Below are 17,531 nucleotides of genomic sequence, written 5' to 3'. Positions count from 1 at the left end.
CATATTCAAGTTTGTTCATAGTGATACTGGTGACAGCACTGACTGTGCTTATTCTATAATCTTATTCTAGGCATATCAACTTGGACTCATATGAAAATGTATAGAAAATACGAAAATGTATAGAGTCCAAAAGAGGTTTTAGCCTTGGCATTTTCTGATATGCCACTTTTGTCTAAGTAGGAATCTTTAAAGATAGAAGATCAGGAGCACAGCATATTTGAAATTGTGAAGTGGAGGCACAACTTTTTCACTTCAGTGAGAACTGAGCCAGAGTCACTTGTGTAAAATGCTTTCTAGCCTTTTCTGAATTATCCTCTCAGAATTTAAGCTAAAGTACCACACTGTCCCTGTTTGTAGTGCAAAACTAGACTGGATTATTTTATCTCTGACATTATCATGCAGACTCACTTTTGATCTCTTAATGGTATTACAACAAATCCTCTGTAATGGAATTAATCTATTAATCTTGCTACTGAGCTTAAATGCATTTTTTCCTACTGCCAATTAGATGCCAATGTATTCTGAGCAGTTAAAATATAACTAACAATTAAACAGGAACTTGCTTCCTACACACGTGCATGCATGTACGTGTGTGTGCATGCGCGTGTGTGCGCGCACACACAGTGGAAATGACACCTGTTGAACAATTCAGTTAAGAAAAGGATGCTGATAGTTACCTCCATGTTTGAGAGGAGATAGATGAAACATAACAGGGTCTCAGTTAATTATTGTCAGAATTCCACAATTAAAGGTACATTTACACACCAGTCTCCCAATTTTGATCCATTTATGTGCTTCACTATGTTTTCTGCCAGAATTAAATTTAAACAAATGGTGACCATATAAACTGTTTCTGTTTGGTCCTTGCATCTGTTAAATATCTTCACTATGTCATATGTTAATTTGCTGCTTACCTGTATGTATGAACTGGTAGCTTTCATTTCGTTGTATCTGAAGAAGTATGTGTGCACGCAAAAGCTTATATTTTGAATAAAATTTTGTTGGTCTTAAAGGTGCCAAACTAAACTTGAATTTAATTCATTTATTTTTAGTGATGGCTTATGAACTAAAGTTTGCGATGAGTTTTGGCTGGTTCATGGCAGGTCAGCTGGCTCAAACTTTCCACAAACTTTCAAGCTGTTTGTGGCTGTTTGTGAATGGATTAATTTCCAGACAAGTGTTTGCTCTAAGCTGAGTTATTGTGAGCCTGCTCACAAGTTTTTAGCCTCCAGCTCACACATTTTTGTTTTAGCTCAGGAGGGATGGCTCCAGAGCAAACTAATTCATGCAGCAGCCAAATTGCTCGCTCACAGCTTTGATGCCAGTAGCTCACAAAGTAGAATTTTGTCTCACAAGACTCCATAGCTTAGAGGGAGTATTGTTCCAGTCTATCTCTGCCCAATCTAAATGCTTACCAACTTCAAAGCAAATGGGGGGAGTGGAACTTGGGAGGCATATAGAGGAGCATCTGGGTGAGGTCCCCTGTGACTTTGATGTCTCTAGCTTGCCCAGGATCCATTCTATACACTCCTAAACCTGCATCTATCAGAATTCTTTTTTGGGGGGGCATAACTCAGAATCCATAAATTAAACCTTCACCAAACTTGGAGGACATGTTGAGGAGAATCAACTGGAAAACCTGTGTGAGATTGATGTCTCTAGCACACCATGAACTGAATTGGTTGGTTTGGATGCTGAAAATTCATGATGGTTTGCAAACTGTGTACACCACAAACTGAATTGCATTTTCCTGGTTCATGCCCATCTCTAATTATGTTGCTCTCCTTACTTCTTTCAGAGGTGCTATTTCAGAGAGTGGGCAAGGACATTTTGGTGTGAGATCAAGGGTCAAAGATCCCCTTTTGATTGTATCCAAAATTATAAAGAGTTACAATAGGCATCCGAAATCAGAGTATTTGAAAACCTGTTAAATTAAATGTAAGGGATCATGCATAGCTATGCTGTTTCACAGTTTTAAAGTTTATGTAGCAATAAGGGGGAACTCTCAAAAACTTGTGGGGGCATCTCATTCTCCACTGCACTCCTCCCCTCTCCTTTTCCATTGTTTCTGCTCCCCCTGCTATAGCTTTCCCCATAGCGTCCCCCCTTTCCTGCTTCCTTCTCTTTCACATCCACCAGCCATCTTACTTTTATCTCCCCCCTGCCCCAGTCTCCAGCTTTACATTATTCCCTACCCTGGTAGCCTGTCCCTGTGAAAAGTTTGACTGAGTTGTATAGTAATTGTTATTTTTGGACCAGGCCCACTTGTATGATAGCCTCCAGTGCAGGGCTGGTCTCAGTTGTGTGGTGTGTGTAGCTAGAGGTGGTCTGGTCACGGTGGCTGCTGCCACTGGATTGATAAAGGCTCAGTGGCACATTGACTGACACTGCTCAGCCTGCTTTATTTTCTCCTTTCTACCCCTCAGCCAACCTATTTTATTTGCCCCCCTTGTCTTCAGCTTTCCCTACCCCTGACATTTTCTTCCCCAGGAAAAAGGAAGAAAGAAAAAAGTACTTTTCAGTACAGTACATAAGAACATAAGTGAAGCCATGTTGGATCAGGCCAATGGCCCATCCAGTCCAACACTCTGTGTCACACAGTGGCAAAAAAAAAGGAGGTTCACAAGTGGAGCTAGAAGCCCTTCCACTTTGCCCCCCCCCCCAAGCACCAAGAATACAGAGCATCACTGCCCCAGACAGTTCCAATAATATGCTGTGGCTAATAGCCACTGATGGACCTCTGCTCCATATTTTTATCCAAACCGGTCTTGAAGCTGGCTATGCTTGTAGCCACCACCACGTCCACATGTTAATCACCCTTTGGGTGAAGAAGTACTTCCTTTTATCCATTCTAACCCTATTGGTCAGCAATTTCATTGAATGCCCACAAGTTCTTGTATAGTGAGAAAGGGAGAAAAATACTTCTTTCTCTTTCTCCATCCCATGTATAATCTTGTAAACCTCTAGCATGTCACCCCGCAGTTGACGTTTCTCCAAGCTAAAGAGCCCCAAGCATTTTAACCTTTCTTCATAGGGAAAATGTTCCAAATCTTTAATCATTCTAGTTCCAAACCTTTAATCATTCTAGTTGCACTTTTCTGCACTTTTTCCAATGCTATAATATCCTTTTTGAGGTGCAGGTGACCAGAATTGTACACAGTATTTCAAATGAGACCGCACCATCGATTTATACAGGGGCATTATGATACTGTCTGATTTGTTTTCAATTTCCTTTCTAATAATTCCCAGCATGCTGTTGGCCTTTTTTATTGCAATCGCACACTTTCTCGATATTTTCAGTGAGTTATCTACAATGACTCCAAGATCTCTCTCTTGGTCAGTCTCTGCCAGTTCACACCCCATCAACTTGTATTTGTAGCTGGGATTCTTGGCCCCAATATGCATTACTTTGCACTTGTCCAAATTGAACCTCATCTGCCACGTTGACGCCTACTCACCCAGCCTCAGCAGATCCCTTTGGAGTGCCTCACAATCCTCTCTGGTTCTTACCACCCTGAACAATTTAGTGCCATCTGCAGACTTAACCACTTCACTGCTTACTTTCAACTCCAAATCATATATGAACAAGTTAAAGAGCATGGAACCCAGTACTGAGCCCTGCGGCACCCCACTGCTTACCATCTTCCACTGCAAAGATTGCCCATTTATACTCTGTTTCCTATTAATTTGCCAGTTTTTGATCCACAAGAAGTCTTGTCCTTTTACTCCATTACTCTCAAGCTTAATAAGGAGCCTTTGATGAGGAATTTTATCAAAAGCTCACAGAAAGAAGTATTTTTCTCCCTTTCTCACAATACAAGAACTCGTGGACCCTCAATGCAATTGCTGAGCAGTCAGGTTAGAATGGATAAAAGGAAGTACTTCTTCACCCAAAGGGTGATTAACATATGGAATTCAGTGCCACAGGAGGTGGTGGTGGCTACAAGCATAGTCAGCTTTAAGAGGGGATTGGATAAACATATATCTACATGTATTTTCTGTTATTTGAGGGAGTTTAAAACCCCTATGTATTTTTGTCTAGATCTTTAATTTTCTGCAACTCGGTCACTTTGTTGTTTTTTTTTAAGAGAAAATCTCTTGGTCTATCGCTAGCTCCATTTTGCAGCTTTATCAATAATATTCTCTGTGGAATATTTTCATAATAGCTATATTGTTAGTTCCTACTAAAACATCACAAAGCATTATAGAAACTTCTGAGTTCTCCAGAATCCTTCATTAGAATGTGTTATGAACTAGGCTTTACATCTGTCATAAGTCAGGTCAGAGTTTCTGAATCCTGTGTGTGGCAAACAGACCCAGGAAAATGGTCTGGGGATGGAAGTTAAAGTTCCCTCATGCCACAGTCCCAAGATGAACTAGTCCTTGGCTTGTTTGGAAGCTGCCTTTATTTTGCATTTTAACATCCAGCATTAAGAAAAACAATGGAAAACTGGAAAGCTTGCACTTCATGCTATCTTGATTAGTAGTAATAACATGTATTGCATGCCTTTTGTTATTATATTATAATTATGTTATTTAAATAATCTGTTGCACTCAGACCTTTACAAGACATGAATGTTTGTGTGGCTTTCATATCTTTATTCTCTGCCTCCCTACCATGGACATGTTTTCCATATCACAGTGTGTTTCCTGTGCACAGGCTCAAAGGGGGAGGGAGAAATAGGGCTCTATCATGCTGTGTGGTTGTTCCTCACATGGACAAGAACCGTATTTATAATATGTGAGTATTAAATAATAGAGAACACATTTCTTGTGCTTTTTTTTCTTCTGAGAACCAGCTTTGCTTTTTTGATAGTTTGGACAAGAAGGGAGACATGATTGTTAATATCGACTTTGGTCTGGGGAGCATTGTCAGTTTTCTCCAAGTGATAAAATTAGATGAGTATGGCTTTTTAATGAGAGATTAAATGTAAAGCTTCCTAAATTATTGTAATGCTTTTATTAATGAGACATCTATAAAAGGAATGAATACCTAGACAAGATTTAGCTGAATGTTGTATATATTCTTGCAGCTATAATTGAACAAGGTTGGATTTGATGAACTAGATTAATAACCCAGCTGTAATTGTTAGCTCATGAGGAAGCCAGTGCTGTGGTCCATATTATAATCCTTTGAAGGAGAGTGTGTTTGTGTGACTTTTAAATGCATATTGTGGAGGTCTGTTGTATAGCAGTTCTTAAAGAATGTCATATGTGTTTTGTTGTTTCTTAAAAGCATTAAATATAGATTGAAGGTTACTTTGGCTGGCTTGTAAAACTTTCCCACCCTTAGGCCTGTCTTTTCATTTGATTAAAAACAGATGACAGGCACCATCTGTCTTATACAGAAAAGCTGTGTTCTAGAACTGTAGATAATTTTATCTAACCTGATAGTAAATAAAATAAAATAAAGCTGTTTAGATTGGCCCTCTGATTATTTCTAGTTCTCTCAGCTGTAGCTGTATTAAATATTTTAAATGCACTAAAACATATTTTTGTGATCTTTAGTTTAAAAAAGGCAGTTTTATCTGAAGGTACTGGAAGGAATATTTTATCATTATGTATATTATAAATTGTTTCTTGAAGCTGTGGTGATTTGCTTTTCCAAACTTGGTGAGGAGGACCACAGTACAAATTTAACTAGAATGGCACATGCACGGTTGAAATGTAATTGTGCCATGCTCCATTAATTTCATATTTTTTGCTTTTCAAATGGATGCCTCCAGTATCATACAGAGTGAACACCGCTGTTGTATGCCAGATGGTTAACTGTACTTTGACAACTGGAGGAATGTCTGCCTTCATATTTAAAATTACTATATTCCTAGGATTAGCTGATATTTCCCAAGAGTTTTGATGATTATATTAGGCATATCTGAGGTTTAAAAGGTTTCATTGCATTTTAAACATTCAGGATAACTTTATAGAAAAGAATGGAGGAGGAACAAGTTGTTTTAGATGCCCTAAGTTCTGACTAAGCTTGTATTGCTTTGCTTTACACAGAATGTTGGCTTCGAAAGCTCAGGGAAGAAGTAGCAGGGAGAAAAACGTAACCCAGTGGTAAGTATATTTCTTAATTTGTGGAGGTAGTTTATTTGCTGTAAGGTTGCATTGTTTCTGACATGCTGGGTTTTTAAACCTGGCTCTAATTGAGAACAGTTAGCAGTATCTTTGGATGCTGTTCGAGATAATGGAGAAGCCTGAAGTACATATGTGTGTCTATAGAAAGTAATTAGAAAACAAGGGAACAATGTTCATTTTGTCATTTATTTTAAATAAGCTTTTATAAAACAAAAAAGTAACCCATAAACCTTCAAAACACATCGCGTATAATAAGTGGATAGGGAAGAGGCAAGGAGGAAGATCAAGTTAATGCATGAATACAGGCATTCAAGTTTCAAATGGTTCCAGGAACTCTTACCAGATGTTGTTAAATTTAGAATCTTGTCTGTTTACTGCCACATGCTTTGTGACTGCCTGATTTGAAAAGCCCCCTGTGTGGGTTTCACTGAGCTTTTCAGTATTGCAGCTCTTTGGCTATCATCATGGCCTTTAAAACCCAACAGCCCTGTGGTGTCAAACATGTGGCCTGGGGGCCGAATCAGGCCCCCAGAGGGCTCCTATCAGGTCCCTGATTAACTGGCTGTCATCTGCTTCCTTCTCTCTCTCTCTTGCTTCTTTCTGCATAACAGCTTGCTTTGCCAGGATTGCTCAGTTGCACAGGAGCTACAGAGCAAAGCTTCTATTTTCTCCATTGGTTGAGGCTCCTCCCTTGAAGAGTAAGGTGGGAGGGAGAGCTTGCTCTGCTAGGCTCTCTCAATCACACAGCAGAGCTACTGAGCCAAGCCCCTCTTCCTTCTGTTGGCTGAGGCTCCTCCCCTTGCTGGTCCCCTGGGGAAGGAAGGAAAAGCTAGAGCTTCCTTTGCCCAATTCCCTGGGTCCCATGAGAGAGATACAATGAGTGCTAATATTTTATTTATTTATTTATTTGTTTATTTATTTATTTATTTATTTAATCAAATTTATATCCTACCCTCTCCTAATGGGCTCAGGGTGGTTTTAAGCGTGTTTTATTTTAAGGTTTTTTTTTTTTTAAAAAAATTGGTTATGTCTGTCTGTGTCCTTTATAAAATCTATACCTCTGCTACCTAATCTTAAAAAACCACACACATAGCCCAGCCCAACAAGGCTTCATTTATGTCAGATCCATCCCTCTTAACAAATGAGTTCAACATCCCTGGCCTAGACAGTGTTTTCCCATGTTTACAGAAGGGTAGGATCTAGTCAGCTTTTAGGACTGATGAAGAAGGGAGATAGTGTGGCCACTAAAAGGGTCATGCTGGGGATCATGAGACCTGCATAGACAGCTATGTGAATTGGGAGTGGTAACAAGGAGGTGAATTGGGTGAGATTGAATGGGAAAGCTTGCTGGATCCACCAGCCCTGTATATCCAAGTATTAAGAGCAAAAGATGTCAAACTCAAATTTTAGTTTCTTATCCATATTTGCCTTTTCATCAGGTAAATGTTACTTGTTACATATTTACAAACTTGAGGCCTGCAAGGAAATTGTAGGGGAAGAAACAATGCAGGAATTCCCCCCTGCAGAAACTCCCTCTCCTGGATTCTCTGTGCTCTCAGCAGCTTGAGCAGACTGATTTTTTCTTTTCTTTTCTTGCTTTTCTGAGCCTTAGCTGCTCTCACAATTCTTTTGAAGCATATTTAGACCAAAGAGGACAATTTTTAAGGGTCTCCCCTTTTAGTTCACTTAACCATATTTTTCTGCATATCAGGGAAGTTCTACAAGTAGCTAAATCTCCCTTATTCTCCCACACAGTGCCAGCCAGTTTATTGTTAGATGTATCAATTCTCTCAACACCCTGGCAGTTCAAAAGTTGAGCAAATTATCTGGCTGCCTCACATTTGTCTCCATTAAAGCTGTCGAACAGCTTTAAGTGGGTGCTCTTTCTGCTCAGCGATGTTGTTGAATATAGGAAAATGTATGAATATGACCTAAAAAGATCTGGACAGTTTTGTGAAAACTAGCTTTCTCTGGTAACTTTAAATAAGCTTTTCATACTTGCACAAAACATAGCCATATTGTATCAGCTTCCTAAACATGGTTGTTTTATATAGTGCCTGAAAATGACAACAAAGCGGAACTTGTTTGTGCGGTTGGTGCCCTGCCGCTGTTTGCGTGGAGAAGAAGAAACTGTCACTGCACTTGATTATTCTCACTGCAGCCTGGAGCAGGTGCCTAAGGAGATTTTTACTTTCGAAAAGACATTGGAAGAACTCTATTTAGATGCAAATCAAATTGAAGAGCTTCCAAAGGTATGTTGTGTTCTGATATTTAATTTGTGTGTGTGTGTGTGAGAGAGAAAGAGAGACGGACAGACAGCACAATTGTGCAAATTGGCAAGATTATAGATATAGGTGTTTTCTAGATGCTTTCTCATGTACTGTTATATCTCAGGGCAAGAAAGCTGATGATACACAGTCAAACTCTTTAGATACTATGTAGATGCATGGTTAAAGGAACAGGCTGCAGGATTGCATTGTCTTCCCCTTTTCTGCTTTAACTTTTGTTCAAACATTCCATCAGCATCCATGTAAACCATGCCTAATGCAAGCTAGGTTTCTTGTCTTAACCAGAATTTACAACCATGATTTTAAAGTGGTAACCTGTTAAGAATAAAGCATTGCAAGTGTTGATGCGGGTACAATGCTTGAACAGTTAAAAATGACAGAAGATCGTGGTGAAGAACTGTTAGAAGGGAAGAGACTTCTTTAGCCTGTGGCTATTCCCTATTGGCTACCAGAGAAATGCTAAGGATAGGTGCCTCAGCAGCTATACTATCATATTATAGTAAATGCCTTTGCTTGAAATGCACACTGACACATATTTTTAGGTTTGGTACTTTTGGTTTTAAATGAAGCACTGAGATATTACTAATAAGATTTTCAGCAGCTGGTATTAGCATGGCAAAATACAAGTTTACTGATGTTGTTGATTGGACTAGAGATTCCCAGATGTGGAAATAATTTGAAAACTGTACTTATATAGGGGGTATTTAATTTACTCCCAGAAATTAATTTGGTTGTCTTGCTAGTTCTTGTGATTTTTGTTGTCTTTTATGATGTGAGTTAGATAGGATTGTGCTAATTATGGTCATAAGCCAATGTTGAAGGGTTTGTGCTGAAACACATTTGGCATTGTATTTTATAGTATTTCGCCATATATGTTGTTTTTTTGTATGTGCACCATTGTTTTCCTATTTTGGATTTGTTTATATATCACCAAGAGTCGGACATGAATGAATGGTTAACAACAAATATATTAAATTACTGGTATTATGTTTTGTGCGCATAAATAAATTTGGTCATTTATATATTGTAGCATATTATTTTTCCCATTTCTTAGTGCTCAGCCTTTTTTGGTTTAATTTCAGTTTTGTCAGAAAATTTGTAATTCTACAATAACTTGGTTTGAAAAGACCAAAATTATCACTTAGGTGTCAGATTTCCAGTGACATTACAGAAACCGCATATAGACTCACTTTTAAAGTGTGCATGGTAGTAAAAATATATGATCTGATACTTAATACATTCTGAATTTTGGTTGCAGCTTTGCCTTTCACCTGTTAAAATACTATTTTCTTTGTGCTAAAAATTCAGAGTTTTTTGTAACATAACAGTTCTTCCTCTGAGGTGGAGGACATCTTGGTAGATGTTTCCCACCATCCTTTCAGGGAGGCAGGAACTAGATTTTTCCTCTTCCTGTCTGAGTCATGGGAGTCACCCACCTTTTCAGTTCTGTTCTGCTGCCTAACAGAGAAAACAGTTCTATCACAGGCTTGGCCTTCTCTTTGCTTTTACTGAGCCTTTAGTTACCTCATTCTTTCTCTGTTTATTACCTGCTCTTTAATCCTCTCACTCTCTGTCCCAGACTTCACTTCCAAATAATTTCACTTCTATTCTTCATTCTGAGAAGCCTAAATCCATCGTTGGAGACTCTCACAATTGCAGTGGCTATTTTGGCAGGCTACAAAATGACCACATCTCTGAACTTCCAAATGGTTTCTTAAGAGCCCTCAGATGGATTTTTCTCCAAAGGAGGGACAGACGCTCCTCTCACAGCTGTCACTGTCAAGAAGATTCATCAGAAGCCAGCATACCTGGAAATCTGCTTGTTCGGGCTGCTTTTATTGAACTGATGACATTGGCAGCTCAGAAACAGCACAGCATTCTCAACCCAGCCACAGACCCAATGGCCTGCTCCAGCTCTGCAGCTCCAAGTGGCGGTGGTCTTGTCATACCTACCTCAGAGTGTGGAGATACTGTGCATATTTCCAGTAATCATTCCAAGACCAGTGAAACTGAAGCCAATTACTCTGCAGGGGAGATGGTGACAGAATTACCTCCTTCAGGGCAACTCTCAGCAGTTCCTTGCTCCAGATGGGTAATGTGCTCAAACCTGGGAGACCCTTTCTTCTGACTTTATGAATACATTAAGACAAACCATGAGGGAGGAGATATTTATTTTCTGTTATAGCAAGGCATAAGATCTTACAGGGCTCCCTCTGATACTTCTTTCCACCCCCCCCCCCACTCCTAGACAAAAACATCAGCACTTATGATTGGGGGCGCTCAATGGCCAACCGAGGCAGCCCAGAAATGATTTATTGTTAAGAAGTAGAGAGACTCACTAGGAGGGTAACCCCTCTTCAGGTAGTGAAATGGGATACGGAGGATTTTTATCAGCAGAGGAGGAAGAGATTAATGTAGCTGGAGGAATAGCTCTTACAGAGATTATCTCCATATTCCAATCTTCCCTCCACAAAGAAGGTTTCTACAGTTCTGCTTAGAAAAGCTCCATCTACAATTCAGAGTTCTTCCTTTTGGACTCTCCATTGCCCCAAGAGTCTTCTCAAAGATCCCAGTCAATCCAGTTGTTCATTTAAGGGAACAAGGCATCCATATCCACCTTTATTTGGACAACTTGTTGATTAGATTGAGTTCCAAGGCCAAATTCCATCTGGATACACAGACAACCATTCACTATTTGCAAGTTCATGCTTTCTCATCAGTTTACAGAAAAGCTCCTTGCAACCAATTTAGAGATTAAAACATCTGGGAGCAGCAGACATTTTGTAGAAAAATATGTGGTGGAGCTGATCCAGGGATTGTTATGCAACTGCAATACTATTCAATGGACAAGGAAGTGGAACTCTCAGAAGGAGGAGGTAGAACTCTCAGAAAGGTTCAGGAGCTGTGCTCCTGTGAGCTTCCACTGAATCTGAGGCCTGTCTGGGAGTAACCAGCGTCAGCTGTCTTTTTCTCACGAAAGAGAAAGCGAAAAAGACCAAAGAGATGTCAGACAATCACCAGAAGCAAATTATCCTCACTGATGACACTGGCCAACTGTTGGGCCTGCATCGATGCAGTCCACTGGGGATGACTACATATGAGGCCCTTACAGTTACTTCTCACTTCAAACTACAGATTATGAAAAAGGAAGATGTTCCCATCCGTGTACCATTATCGATCAAATCCAATCTGGTTTGGTGGACAAACATGCCCAACCTTCTTCAGGGGAAAAAGTATTACACTCCAACAGTGAAACGAATCTTCATGGGTGTCAGTTTGTTGGTTCAGGGTTGCTAGTCCAGGAAAGAGTAATGTCTTCCCACCAACCTGCTAGAGTAACGAGTAATATGCCTCGCCTTATTTCAGCATGCAGATCATAGACAATCATGTCTTGATATGAATAGTCAACTTTTTGGCCAAATCTTATGTATACAAGCAAAGGGATGTCCAAAGTATCAGGGCTTCATAAGGAAGCGATCAAGATTCTAACATGGTCAGAGAAAAACCTAGCATCAGTAAAAGCACAACACATCAAGGGAACAGTAAATGTCCAAGTGGATTGGCTCAGCAGGGCAACCATTCAGGAGGGAGAATGGTCTCTCAAGAAAGACCTGTTCCATCTAATCACATCCTACTTTGGCCTTCCACTGGCGGATCTATTAGCATCATCCTCCAACCATCAACTCCCTCAATACTTCACTAAGTTCTACTATCCATGAGCCAAAACAACAGATACTCTAACTTAATGACTGACAGGCCTCCTCTTCACCTTCCCACCCATACCAATCATCCCCAAGCTGATAAGAAAAATAAGGGAACAGAAGGTGAATGCCATCATGGTGGCACCACTGTGGCCTCATTGTCCATGATTCTCAACCCTTCAAGAGATGGCAATCACTCCTCCCTTAACCCTACCAGTATCTTCAGTATTGGCACCCTTATCTAGAGTGGTTACACTTGGCCATTTGGAGCTACTTGCCTCGTTTAGGGTACTCTCTGAGTGTGACAGAGACACTCTTAGCTTCTAGGAAACAGTCAATATATAATACTCCTTTGAAAGCTTTCACTAGATGGAGCAGGAGAAAAGAGATCAGTCCACTTAAATCTCCAATAGAAGCCGTTAGTAGCTTTTCTTTAGGACAGTCTGACTAGCAGACTCAGATCATCCACGCTCAGAAGACAGGAGGTATTGATACTATCTCCAGTGTTGGCTCAGTTTGAAGGTAATGTTTCCAACCGTCCCCATATATGCTGCTTCCTCAGGGTCATGTCCCTCAAAAATCCTCCCCAAATACATAGGTTTCCGATGTGGAAACTACACACAGTTCTATCTGCGTTCACCAGGCCTCCCTTCTAACCTATCAGGGAGATACCTATCAAATGGTTGAGGATGCTCTTCCTCATAGCTGTAACTTCAGCCAGAAGAGTTTCAAAGCTGGACACCTTGTCTGTTAAACCTGAGTTTTGCATTTTTATAAAGACAAAGTAACCCTAAGAATGAACCTGACCTTCCAACCTAAGGTCCATTCATCTTTCCATAGGTGCCAGGAAAACTGCTTTCCATCTTTTTGTCCAGAGCCCAAACTTCCCAAAATAAAACAAAAGCTAGACATGAAAAGAGCACTCAAAACCTTTCTGTGCAGTACTGAACAGATCAGAAAAACAAAATCCTTATTCATAAACATATCCCCTCCTGACTTAGGTAGAAAGATGTCTAAATCAGCCATCAGTGTTACCCTCAAAGCCTACTTCACCAGGGTTTATAAGTCACTCAGGCAAGAAGTCCCATTTTGGATTATGGCTCACTCAGTGAGGAGCGCTTCTGTGAATGCAGCCTTTGCCACACATGCATCAGTAGAAGTGTGCAAGGCAGTAACAAGGCTGTCCACATTTGTGAGGCACTATAAAATGCACTTATATGAATCAGCTGACTCTGCCTTCAGCAGAAGAATATTGCAGCACATACTAACAAAGACAATGACCCACCCAAATTATAAGAGCCTTCTAGAGGAGAAGGACCCTTCACGGTAAGTATCCAGTGGTTTGATTGATGGCCTATCCTTAACTCTTTGTATCTCTGTGTATCTCCTCTTGCCACTGAATTGCTTCTTGTGCAGAAGAGCCAATAGAATCCAGGTATGCAGATGCGGAACATTTATGCAAAATCAGCATTTTAAAAATATTCCTTTTGCACTCTGAGACTAGTATTTGAGGGTTTTTTCCTAAACTTGATTTATAATTTGGTTTCCTGGCCATAGAATATTCTTTGTTTTAGTGGAAAATTAAAAAGCAACTGAGCTATGGTTTCGTTTGTGATAGCAATGCTGTATATTTTTAATGTAATTACTGGTAAAACCATAGGTTTCTCACTTCAAATAACCTGGCTTTTCTGAAGCTTTTATATCTCAGTTTTGTTTGCAGATCTTGTGATATTTATGTTATCTTCATTTAAATAAAAATTAGAACCTTTTTTTGCAAAGTTTGGCTCTGGCTGTACACTTATGAGAACCTCTGATGTACTAGCTTAATGTCTAAAATATTCTACAAGAATTTAAAGTAGTCCACAAGAACATTTTCATTGTTCTTTTCTAATAGGGAACTATCAAATTTAAACATGGAATGGTGATGGTGATAACAGTAATCTCAAATTGCAGTATACCATCAAATATCTGACTGACAGTTCATAACAGCAACAATTTTTGTCTTTGTTTCAATAGCAACTTTTTAACTGTCAGTCTCTGCACAAGTTGAGCTTGCCGGACAATGATCTAACAACATTGCCTGCATCCATAGCAAATCTCATAAACCTCAGGGAACTGGATGTCAGCAAGAATGGTGAGTAATTTGTTTGATACAGCAACAAGTACCAAAGTACAAGGATATACTGATGCATAAAGCTACAGGTTTCTAGTCATCTTCAGGAAGTTACATTTTTTTTAAAGTATGTATGTGGTAGATTTTTCTGCTATTGATTTACTTTATCTTACTGAACTATTCTGTAAAAGAACCATATGATTTAAAATGAGTCTTATTCTATTTAAATGAGGGAGGATCTCCTTGGATGCTTGCATGTCCAACAATGCAAGCCTTTGCAGTTATTACAGTTACTGGGGTAACTGCATCGTATTACACTGTTAGCAGCTCTTCTAGTTTGTTTCAGTTTGTTTGTATCCATCACAGCCCAAACCTTAAAAACTTTTTTTTACAGTACAGTTAAATGTTTTATATTTCTTCTTGGTTTGTTGGTTAACTTTAGAAATGAATAGTGTGAATGTGGGTGACTCTTTGCTTGAGAAAGGGACAGGAAGGTGATGGTTCTGGTGCTGACAGTGGTAATAGTAATGCTGCTATTTTAAGATTCAGGAGTTGTGGTGGATGTGCTAAGATATGCCAGCTAGGCTTATGAAATATTCAGCTAGAAAATGAAGCAGAGTACAGGGCAGTAAATAAGGGAAAATGACACATGGTTTGTTGGCTCACCATGCAAGCATGGCTATATTCCATTTTAATAGCTGAGTCATTATTGCTTTGGTAGGATGAGAAACCCGTTGCTTAATTAGCACAGGTTCCTCTGAAAATGTAGTTTTAACACACATATCCCTATACACTTGCAGAGTACTTTGGAACTTGGAGTAACTAGTTCTGCAGGCTGAAGAGTTTTGAACTTGTTTTTTTTTTTTTTAAAGTACTTCTCTGTCTGGTAAATCACATTTCAGAAGCAGCTTGAAAGTGGAGCGGGGGGGGGGGGGGGAGACTGCTATTCAAAGAGGAAAAATTAGTCCAAGGTTCATTGGCACTAAAATAGCTCTTTGGAACACAGCTGCATCATTTTGCCTATTAAAATAGTTTTAAAATATTACTTGTATTTGGTTGGCTTTTGTTGTGTACAGTGAGACATTCCCGGATAAATAATCTGGAAGTGCCATGTATAATAAGCTTTTTAGCATAATAGGCCTTTCTCCAGTAATAAGAGTTGTTTAATTGTAGTTTAGTTCCCTATACCTTGTGGTACAAAATAGATTTATTGATTTGGTTTAATTACTTGATCCTTAAGATTAAATCTGTGATTCCTGAAAGGTGTGCTTGGGCATACTGGTTTGTTTCAAGTATGCCTTGAAAAATTAAGTAAAGGAACACAAAAACCACTCTCTTGTATATGCAAACAGTAGCATAATGAACAAGAGAAGAATAGTGAAAAATAGTATAAATCACAAAGTGCAATCCATACAAGAATTAATTCATACAAATTAGAACACAGAGTATCAATATAGTCTGTGGTATTCAAAAACAAGAGTCTACTGGAAACAGAACCAACATTGATGACTTCACACACTATACAAGGGACTCTACTTGCTTCACAGGAACCTTCCAAGAAATAGTCTAGAAATGCCAAAGCCATGTCATGTTGGATGCATTTACTATACTCAGCTAGCATGTCTGTCCCATTTTTTGTTAACTGTGTGTGCACTGTGGTAAAAAAAGTGCTGAGAAGTCTTTTATTTTAAGTACTACTTTAAGTTGCATGTAAGGTAGTACAGGCATATGTTTTACTTTAGCTACCTATAATGGACTTGTAATCTGGCATGTCATGTTTATTGTTTTTTTATGTTTTCTTAGAGACAGTTTAAAATAGACTATAGCTATACTACATCACGTTGCATAAGAAATTGCAGGCAAACATTTAAATAATCTGCCTTTCTTGCTGAGACTAGTCAAAGCAGATTACATACCATGTTAAATAAACTCAGCAGAATGGGATGTCCAGTATTTTTTTTCTGGCTACAGAAACAAGCAGAAGTCTAAAACAGAGCATAAGCATTTAAACATGATATCTTGAATGGTGTGGAAACTATGTAGTTGGAGCATACTTAACAGTGATAGGCAGAAATGCAGTTGTATACACCACAGTCCCCTTCCATTTACCAGTGCAACTTTCTAAACCATTTCATTACAGCATAGTCCTATTTACCTGTGCAAAAAAGCCCTTTTGAATAATACTGTTTTGCATAGTTTGAGGAAAGCTGGGAGAGTGGGAGCCTTCCTAAATTCATTAGGCTTCATTAGGCCATTCCACAAGGTGGGGGTCAAAAAAGATAATGCACAATTACAAATTACTGATTTTGCTCATTTGCAGAGTAGCACCAGATGAATCCTGCTGAGATAAGCAAAGGTGTTCTGGCAGGGCTTAGGAAAAGATGCGGTCCTGCATGTATGAATTTAAGCCTGGTAACTGGTGGGCTGCCTGGTAACTGCCGGGCAGAATGGGAGTGACACACATGCTCTGCGTAGCTCCTGGTAATAACCTAGCTGCAGTATTCTGAACTAATTGAAGCTTCCAACTGACTTTGAAGGGAAGACCTATTCAGAATGCATTACAACAGTCTAGTCTCAATGTTACCAGGGTGTGGATCCAGGTGGCTAGATCAATCAAGTCAAGCAGGGGGCCATCTTGTGGGCTATCCATGAATACATCCTGTGACCAGACAGCAAGTCCCACAAATTAACCTTATAGTGTGTGAAGAAATACTTCCTTTTGTCTGTCCAGAATCTCTTACTCTTCAACTTCAGTGGATGACCTAGGTTCTAGTACAATGGGAGGTTTCTCTCTGTCTGCTCTTGCTATGCCATGCATAATTTTATAAGTTTCTATCATGCCTCGCCTTACTCACCTTTATTCTAAACAGCCCCTAACCATTTTAACATATCCTCATAGGATTCAGCTGCTCTAGCCTCCTGTTCATTTTCATTGCACTTTTCTGTGCTTTTCAAGCTCTTTAATATCCCTTTAAGTGTGGTGATCTGAACTGTACACAATATCCCCAGTGTTGTCTCACCATAGATTTCTATAAGGGCACTATGATAGTGGTAGTTTTATTTCTGATTCATGTTCTAATTACGGCCAGCATAGAATTTGCCCTTTTCACAGCAGCTGCACACTGGGTTAACATTTTCATTTTCACTATCACCCCAAGGTCGCTTTCTTGGTCTGTTGCTGCCAGTTCAGATGTCATCATCTGAGAGCCAGTTTGGTGTAGTGGTTAACTGTGCGGACTCTTATCTGGGAGAACCGAGTTTGATTCCCCACTCCTCCACTTGCACCTGCTAGCATGGCCTTGGGTCAGCCATAGCCCTGGCAGAGGTTGTCCTTGAAAGGGCAGTTGC

General features: G+C 39.5%; 1 protein-coding gene across 2 annotated transcripts in view; it reads left to right on the top strand.

Moving 5' to 3' along the window:
* Positions 1-17,531, top strand: part of ERBIN (erbb2 interacting protein) — a 128,568-nt gene that overhangs the window by 32,766 nt on the left and 78,271 nt on the right. For both annotated transcript variants that reach the window (XM_060235900.1, XM_060235899.1), the window contains exons 2-4: positions 6,004-6,060; positions 8,136-8,333; positions 14,087-14,204. In XM_060235900.1, coding sequence (XP_060091883.1) covers positions 8,145-8,333; positions 14,087-14,204 — 307 coding nt within the window. In that variant the 5' untranslated portion in view covers positions 6,004-6,060; positions 8,136-8,144. The remainder of the gene's footprint in view (positions 1-6,003; positions 6,061-8,135; positions 8,334-14,086; positions 14,205-17,531) is intronic.

The sequence above is a fragment of the Heteronotia binoei genome, chromosome 4, assembly GCF_032191835.1.
Source record: "Heteronotia binoei isolate CCM8104 ecotype False Entrance Well chromosome 4, APGP_CSIRO_Hbin_v1, whole genome shotgun sequence".
Lineage (NCBI taxonomy): Eukaryota > Metazoa > Chordata > Lepidosauria > Squamata > Gekkonidae > Heteronotia > Heteronotia binoei.
The sequence above is the reverse complement of the archived record's forward strand: the minus strand, read 5'-3'. Positions and strand labels throughout refer to the sequence as shown.